This window comes from Scophthalmus maximus, chromosome 12 (assembly GCF_022379125.1).
Source record: "Scophthalmus maximus strain ysfricsl-2021 chromosome 12, ASM2237912v1, whole genome shotgun sequence".
Taxonomy (NCBI): domain Eukaryota; kingdom Metazoa; phylum Chordata; class Actinopteri; order Pleuronectiformes; family Scophthalmidae; genus Scophthalmus; species Scophthalmus maximus.
This window is the reverse complement of record NC_061526.1, coordinates 6,125,311-6,134,272: the sequence shown is the minus strand read 5'-3', so window position 1 is coordinate 6,134,272 and position 8,962 is coordinate 6,125,311. Positions and strand designations below refer to the sequence as shown.

Genomic DNA, 8,962 nt, shown 5'->3' with positions numbered 1-8,962 from the left:
ACCTTCGTCATTTGAAATGTGATTAAATTCTTATTACTTTCAGTCCTTTCAATGACAAAGAGCATAAACATAAAAACATGTGTTTTGCCAAATGTCACAATTCTGAGAAAGACCCTTACCCTTGTGCATAAATGAGGCCTGAAAATGTTTCCACCTCAGAAATCAAATGCTGCGACTTTGTGTCCCGTGGTCAAATCCTGCACGACATCGCTCCAGCGCGGAAGGTTCAAACACTGCCGATGTCTTTGACTCACGTGTCGGCCTTTCTCGCTGCTCGTGGTTCCCTCAAGAGCTGCAACTTTAGACCAAAACAAAGTAGAGGGAATATTCAGTTTCGACAATCCAACGGCTGATGAGAATGTTTCTTAATCATTGTGCGTACGCGCTGGTCTCTGATTTAAGTTGCCTCAGGCCGTCTACTTACTTTACTGAAAGCCAATCTCTCAGACGTAAGACTGTTTTTGCGTTTGAAATGTAAATGTACATATTTGGTGATGTGTGTGTGTGACAAGAATAAAAATATACACATGGACAAGACTTTGCTGACTCCTTTGTTCAGCGGTACTGAATATTCTACATGAACGTACACAGAGTTTTTAGCATTAACATCATTTTATTCTACTCACAACCTAATCCATAGCTTCGGCCAGTTCAACACAATTCTGTACACACTGAGGGTAGGAGCAAACAGAGCAATCCCAAAAGTTAAACATCGCTTTTCTGAACATACAAACTGAAGCCACTGTCAGGCAGGACCGGTATGGCACACTCCTTGCCTTCTTGCAAAAGTAAAAGTATGCCATCAAGTGCCAAAACAAACTAAATATGCACATGAAATTGTAGAAAGCATTATATCCTGCACGAGTAGACATGCTCAATCTAATTATGAATGTGTGTGGTACAGGATTTACAGAAAGTGGCCGTCCTTTAACTTCTTGTTTTCCCCCATAAGAATAGTTTGACATCACGCATTCTGTCTAGGGTTCAGAATCGCTACACTCCTACTGCGAGGTAACGAAATTCTACTGTCAGCATCTGTAAAACTCACTAATTAACACATCCTGCTTGTTGGATCCTATACCAAAAAGAAAAAAGAAAAAAAGAAGAAAGGTTACGACTGGTTGCAAACAAGAACGAACGTGTTAATCTGTAAACTTCAGAGTTGCATGAAAGGATTTCTCCCCGGCGCATGGTAAATATGTGTATTTCTCAAAATGTCAAACTATTCTTTTAAACACGATCCTTCAAAAAAGGTCACTGAGATGATACAGTGGCTTTAGATTATTAGACTACGTGAGTTGGGGGCAATCTGTAGAGAACAGAATGAAACATTTATGAAGCAGGACAAGTAAAATTTGTTTGTGTCACACTCGGAAGACAAAGACCGCAACACAAAAATAGGTTTCCCTAAAGCCTCTTAATGCTCCTGTTATCTCAAATTCATATTACATGAGTGGGAAAAAAAATAATATAATAATAATAATATCTTTGCTGAAATGCTTTGGGGAAACTCAGCCTTGCCTGCTTAGAATTTTCAGAAATAAACACAAAAATGTACGCTCTCCATAACAGCCAAATAAGCTCTGGGTTGTTAATTTATAGCCCGCGGGACGTTTGATTCTGAAAATGACCTTTCCTTTTCTGCCAGCCTAGCTTTAACGTGGAGTGTCTCGCTATAACAGTGGGTGAAATGTTTGCCGCCAACACATTTTTAACCGGAGGGAAGAGGCTGCCACGAAACTCGACCTGATCTAACTCTATACGAAATGGCACTGGCTTGCCTACAGTGCTGCCAGGTGAGTCCGCAACCGTTGGCTATACGTGTCTTCGGTGTGTCCTCTCAGTGAAGGCATTGTAAGAAAGCTAAGGCATTATTTTTGAAGAGATGGCTACAACGCAGGCTTGGAGCAGGGGCCTCTGGGCGAGCGGAGTGCTCGACCTCCTCCTCGCAGAGCGAGTACCAAATGGAGAACGGAGCCTCCCTGGATTTTGTAGTCTGCCGCCGTTTTCTCGTCGTTCCTGAGAGAAGAGAGGAAACGGACGCAGAGCAGAGGAGATGAGAGAACAGACAATTAATGTCTTAATTGAATTAAATTCAACATTGTTATATTTTTTTACAGCGGCAGCTTAGATAATTCCTTGACAATACCTGAAGGGGGATGTTACAGTTACATATTAAGGAACCACCAAAACCAAAATATGCATAAAACATAAAGATAGGCAACATCTTCATAAACTGATTGATTGACAAAAAGGTTTGAGACTTTTTCCAGACTCAAATTTCCTTCTTCTCTGTAGATTTTTTCAGACCATATTTGACATCAGAGTATAAATAGTTGGGAGGTTATTAAGTAAAATTTTAGAAATTCAACTGTTAACATATCACATTCTGACTGTCTGCTATTATGTTGCACTTCATACACATAAAAATTCACGGCTTCTGAGGAAGGATACTGAAATATTGATACTTCCAATTCCGATGTTAGAATAGAGTAGACAACTTTATTCATCCCGCTCGGGGAAATTCACGGGGAAAAGTTACCTGTCCTACGACTGGTTTCATATTAAAAGATTGATATTTAAACTGTAATAATCTAAATTACACCCGGTTGAGAGGACCTACTTATCCTTTCGCCTGTCATAGTCATACTGTAGACACAGTAGTGGCGGGTACAGAGAGTGTGTCGCTATGGCGACGTTTATCACTGACCGTGAAGAAAATGGTTGGTATCTAAAATCTTTGGATTCACGTACATTCAGACTTCATTCTGGAAACAAAAATATTTTACCAAACTTATCCAGACCTGAAAGTTACTCAAATCCAAATCAATACTTTTCCATAGTGCGTAGGAAGGAACCCTGTCAATATCCCCATTCTCAATGCTCCTCTTGCCCGGTCCGATCAGAATGTGTCTTACGCCACATTATGACAATAAGAGAAAATACAGAATATCCCCAAATTCATGCTCTTGATGAGGAAAGGTTGTCGTGATCTCACATCTGTTTGCCGCTGTAGATCAACCTCTGTTGCTGTGGAGGAATCCCCTCCTTCTCCTCCACCCTCTCTTTAATCCGCTCCACCTGGATGAATATTGTGGCAGAATAATAAATTTAAAAAAAATGAATGCTCAAAACCATAATGAACAGTGTCTGTTACCATCAGCCCACACAGGCAGCACAAGTGGGGAAACACGAGACCAAGCACACCACCTTATCTGTGGGCTCGATGTCAATCTCTATCTCCTTTCCCGTGAGCGTCTGCGATGGAAACACATTCAAGTTATTATTAAGAATTACATGACGAAGGGCACAACACGGTGACTCGGTGATAACTGTTTGGGGAAACGACTTGCTAACTGTTACACCGGGCTAATCGTTCCACTCGCTTTGCCTTACCTTGACTTTTATCAGCATCTTTGTTCACTCGTTTCAGTACAATTCGCGGAAGTAGCCCGAATCGATGATTTGACCCTGTGCGGGTTCGAAATATAATGTTTATACGGGGGTTTTTTTTGTTGTTGTTGAAGAAACTCGCTTCCAAAAAAATCTTTTTTTCAATGGGTGTTTCCTGTGTTTCTCGGTGAATCCTTCCGCCTCCCTTTTTTTCTATATGCCAAAGGTTCCGCTTCGGCTGTTGTCAAGACCTGCTTCATTTACCGGTGGTAAAAAAAAAAATTGCACACAAGTTGCCCCTAAAATGTATGTCACGTTAACACGAGCATCGCCAACGACGGAAAAACCGAAACGCGTTTGCCAAATAACCGAAAACAATCCGTACGACATCGGCACGACGTGTCGTAAAGCGAGCGTCGCATTTGTAGTTTTTTGCCTGTGAGTCACCACGAAGCGGAAGCTCTAAAAAAAAAAACTACAAGGCGTCTGTCAAGTTGGTGTCCGTCCCCTATTAGCTTCCCGCGCGTACAGTGAACTGTCTGCAGACACAGACAACAACCACTAAAGGTAAATGCTTTGTTTTTTTACTAAATCTATAATGCAACTTGTTCACTAATTCGCAACTGATGCTCGCGTTGAGTTCAAAGGGAGTCGTTGTCGACTCTCGCAGCTGCTGTAACCTCGAGTTTTGACATTGTACTGATCTGATCTGTGTTGGTTCGGTTCGGTGTGAGGAGCATTAGCAGTAGCATTTTTCTTTTTTGCGTGTAAGAAGCAAGGCAGAAAAAAAAAATTGGCCTTATTAATTTTCTACGAAGTAGTAATTACATCTCTGGTGAATGGTGACTCGTCTTTTACATGCAAGATGGACGATCGCCTTTTTACAGGCCCCTCCCAGACAATAAACATGTCTGCAATTTGATGACCATGTGTGTGTAATATGATCATATGAGACAGCACAGGAAAGGCCATCCTGACCTTTGTCCGCCCCTATTTTTCCCCCCACAGATTCATATTCCAGGACAAACTGCCATTTTTCGGTTCCACCGATTCCTCCTGTGTCTGAAATGCCTCGCATTGAGAATGACATCAAGCTGGACTTCAAGGATGTGCTCCTCCGTCCAAAGCGAAGCACGCTCAAGTCCCGGAGTGAGGTGGGTGTACTGTACACCACAGCGGATTTTTCTTGTCCTCGTGCAGAAGTCTCCGTTCCCTGACTGATCACATTGTCATCAAAAAATGTATTGTATTATCCTTCATTCATTTTTTTTTTTTTACCAGCCTGGTTAGAGAATGCAAGGAGTGATCCTTTAGCCACAAACATGCATCTGTGAAATATAGGATCCAGCTGCTCTGTGACTGTAGTTTACTCATCGTGAATTATGACATTCTTGGGAATTTTAAATACCTAAGAAAAGGCCCGTTTATTTGTATAACACATTTCAAAAGCAAGGGGATTTTAAAGTGCCTCACAAAAGATTGAAAGGGCAAATTGACAAAATGTAAAAGCAACATGAGACAACACAGTTTACAGTTGAAACCCTGGCAGGAAGACATCACAAGAGTTGTTTTTTCAATGGATTGCTTTCAAAACTGGAGATTGTTATGTCTAGATTGTTCTTTTGAGTCTTCCAGGGCCTGCAGGAAACACAACTGAGAGAAGACACGCGTTGACGACCTAGTTAGTGGAACAAATCCATAAAAAGCTATCAGGCACACAACAAGTCTCGGTTGTTCTTGTCTATCTCAGGTGGACTTGATGAGGAACTTCTCCTTCAGGAACTCAAAGGGCAGCTACAGGGGGATCCCCATCGTCGCTGCCAACATGGACACTGTGGGGACCTTTGAGATGGCCCTGGCCCTGCACCAGGTCGGCTTTGCATGACAAAGCATGTGTATTAAATCACTTGTGATTTCGCACAGAGCTGCACCTCCCAGTCATGGTTCCAGAAATGAATTATTGGTGGCCTATGTGTAGCACAATTTCTATGTAGTTGTAATGGCAATGAATAACTCAATTTTAATTCAGGGTCCTCTTAGCCTTTTTAACTACAGAAAAATCTGAAGATTTAAAAACACATGCAGAGAGAATGTTTACATTTTTGTAATTGAATTCATTCCTTCACTCCTTTACTCAATTACAGCTAAATGGAGCGCTGCCCCTTTTGGCAATTAGATGTCATTGCACCATTCACACCACATAAGTCAGCTACAACACTGAATTAAGTATGTTGTGTGTCCTTGCTGAAATATATCTCTGCATAAATATAAATATCTTCATTGACGTTGTGTTGTTCTTCGCCTCCTCCTCTAGTTCACTCTCTTCACCACCATTCACAAACACTACTCTGTGGACGAGTGGTTGGCGTTTGCAGCGAAGAATCCCGATTGCCTGGAGGTAGTCAAAGTGTTCATAACAACGTTAGGCCCGTTTATTTTGTGGAGTTTATCAATGGCTGTGTTGGTGACACAAGCTCTCTGTCTATCCTCTCTGTTCAAAAATCCCAGAGTCTCGCAGTCAGCACGGGGACAGGCGACGGGGACTTTGAGAAGATGTCAGCCATCTTGGCGGCGGTGCCAAAGCTGCGGTACATCTGCGTTGACGTGGCAAACGGCTACTCTGAACACTTTGTCCACTTCGTCAAGGACGTCCGGCAGAAGTTCCCCTCGCACACCATCATCGTTAGTAGACGTCTGCTTATGTGGAGTTGGAAAATTGTGAATACTTTTTCTTATATATATATATATATATTATTTTTCTTCTCTTTTTTTTGCTCAGGCAGGAAATGTGGTGACTGGAGAGATGGTGGAAGAGCTGATCCTGGCCGGCGCTGACATCATCAAAGTAGGCATCGGACCAGGTGATCATGGCGTAGCACTTGCTAACACGTTTCTATTTCATCACCTCCAGCAGATATTCAATTTTAGTGTGTGAATAGATCCCAAGGTTATCTTAATAGGCCGTCACTATTTCTTAACGCAAAAGCATTGATGACTGTTGACCCGTGAACATTCATTTATAAATGTATCACATCATGTTTAAGAACACGTTCAAATTACAGAGCTATTTCAAAATCATTTACCAGCTTGAGAGTACCACACGGGTATCAGGGGATTTTTCACCAAATTGTATTAAATTAACTTCCACATACTTTCCCCGTGTCTCTGCTTCGTGTGGTACACATGGTACATGTTTGCAAATTAAGCTTGAAACTAAATCGTCTCTTGTCGTTTTTCTGCAGGCTCCGTGTGCACCACCCGCAAGAAGACAGGGGTGGGCTACCCCCAGCTCAGCGCTGTGATCGAGTGTGCCGACGCAGCCCATGGACTGGGCGGCCACATCATCTCTGTGAGCGACTCTTTTCCATAGAAATAGTCATGCAATCAGAAGAATTAATGTTAAAGGAATCATTTGACTTCTTTTTTTAAAGTGGACTGATTCTCTCTCTATTTTTTGGGGGGGGGGGCGCATGAGGAGCTGCAGCCAGTTAGCTTAATATAAAGACTGGAGGTAGAAGGAAACAGCTGGCAACAAGCGAAGACTCCAGGAAGTCTCCTCAACGAAACCTAGACAAGTCTGACACACAACCAACTGTAAAACCACAAAATGTCCCTTTTTTTTTAACACATTCATTAATTAAACATAATATAACATGTGCATTTTTTAGCTTTAGAGGTGCTGATGAGTGGGTTTTCTTTCCGTTATCCTCTGACTCTATCAGGCCAGCTGTCAAAGCACTATTTCCAGTCTTTATGCTAAGCTATGCCAAGCTAAGCAGCTGCTGGCTTCAACGTCAGAATGATGCTGTTACTGTTCTGTAAAAGCGTTTGCTCTTGAGACGTGTATTTCATGATAAGAATATTCAGCCTTTCGCTAAAAAAAAAATGTGCACATGCAGCCATCATAAACATGAAGTCACACTCAATGCGTGGTGCTTTGTTTTGTCTATTCCCCTGTCGTCTCTCTCCCTCTCAGGATGGGGGCTGCACTTGCCCAGGAGATGTCTCAAAGGCTTTTGGTTAGTTGTTCTTTTGTTTTTTTTTGTTTTTCTCAAACTTAACTCATATTCCTGCCACAGCAAGAGTTCATTCCATTAAAACAGGCTTTCTCGCCATCTGTCTGGCTCCTCTTCAAACGCCACGCCTCAGGTGCCGGAGCGGACTTCGTGATGCTGGGTGGAATGCTGGCGGGCCACTCGGAGAGCGGCGGCGAGATCATTGAGAAAAACAGCAAGAAATACAAGCTGTTCTACGGAATGAGCTCCGACACAGCCATGAAGAGGCATGCAGGCGGCGTGGCCGAGTACAGGTCAGCCACGGGTTACTGTGCTGTGGAAGGGGAAACATATGTTAATTATTCTGTGTTTCTGGATGCGGGTATTAATCACTAAACCTTGGTTTCCTTTTTCTTTTTCCCATCTAGAGCGTCAGAGGGCAAGACGGTGGAAGTTCCTTACAAGGGTCCGGTGGACGTGACCATACGAGACATCCTGGGCGGGGTCCGCTCCACCTGCACCTACGTCGGGGCAGGCAAGCTGAAGGAGCTGAGCCGCAGGACCACCTTCATCAGGGTCACCCAGCAGCTCAACACCGTCTTCGGCAACGACAGCTGAATGTCCGGGGGGTTCTGTCGAGGGTCCTGCGTCACTGCCTGTCCGACACCTGGATGCTGTTTGTGTGTTAACAGACACATATTAATACTTAAATATTTACATACAATTTCTGCAAGTTTGAATGATGTAAGCAAGAGCAGTAGCCCTTCAGCCAGCTCTTTGGCTTTCTGCTGTCTCATCATTCCAATGCAAGGTCCTCAGAAGTCGTTCTCACGTATATGCAAATCTGTATCCGCAACCTTTGAACCTTTGTCGCCCACATGTAAAGTTATAGCAAGTGTCATAAATTATACAGAATTCCTAGATATTGACCTGACGGGTTGTGGCTAAGTGGGGAAACTGTACTGTTTTAAACACGCTATCATTCCATCGCTCATTTTGTTTTGCACTTTAATAATTAGAGAGCTGATTTGTTTTCCCTTATCGTCTCATGGAAATGTGTTGTTAGACGTGTGTTGCTTACAGTACCTGTTACTGTACATGCAGGTTGTATGATTTAATTTCTCTTTTTTAAATAATAGGTGAATTAGATTTGACAGAATTTATATATGAACTGGTGTAAGCTGACTGGGGGCTGTTCAGTAAATAGTAAAAGTGCTGGATTCACGGCGGAGATGTTATTCATTCTCATATACAAAAAAAAAATCTCTGGTTCTAGTGCAAGTTCACGTGGGCCAATTTTAGCGATACACGCATTTAGATTGGGTTAGTTCATATAGCTTTTAAAATGAGACGTCATTCCTCTGAATTAGCCTTGAAGGTTTTTAACTGTCGGTATCATGTACGGTTTCTCCTCACAGTGTCTGCAGTGACTCCATTTCAAGCTGTTCTCACACAATCTGTCTTCATTTTAATGTTATTTTTTACATTGGTGTGAAAGGGCAGTTTTTAATCTACCTTTTTCCCCCTTCACCATTTATCCAGTCTATAAAAACATTCCACAGCGTAGAATTTCA

At 42.5% G+C, this 8,962-nt stretch overlaps 2 protein-coding genes across 2 annotated transcripts; one reads left to right on the top strand and one right to left on the bottom strand.

Annotated features, from left to right (window-relative positions):
• Positions 1–593: 593 nt before the first annotated feature.
• nedd8 (NEDD8 ubiquitin like modifier) lies at positions 594–3,685 on the bottom strand. The gene is made up of 4 exons (XM_035613570.2): positions 3,397–3,685; positions 3,211–3,258; positions 2,999–3,081; positions 594–2,019 (listed from the first exon to the last, which is right to left on the bottom strand). Exons 1-4 carry the CDS (start codon positions 3,412–3,414, stop codon positions 1,890–1,892), a joined length of 279 nt encoding a protein of 92 aa, XP_035469463.1. The 5' UTR covers positions 3,415–3,685; the 3' UTR covers positions 594–1,889.
• Positions 3,686–3,817: 132 nt separating this feature from the next.
• gmpr2 (guanosine monophosphate reductase 2) lies at positions 3,818–8,962 on the top strand. Its single transcript, XM_035613380.2, has 10 exons — positions 3,818–3,960; positions 4,402–4,547; positions 5,144–5,263; positions 5,708–5,791; positions 5,902–6,075; positions 6,173–6,254; positions 6,636–6,742; positions 7,370–7,412; positions 7,543–7,702; positions 7,817–8,962. The coding sequence occupies exons 2-10, from the start codon at positions 4,461–4,463 to the stop codon at positions 8,004–8,006; spliced, it is 1,047 nt and encodes a 348-aa protein (XP_035469273.1). The 5' UTR covers positions 3,818–3,960; positions 4,402–4,460; the 3' UTR covers positions 8,007–8,962.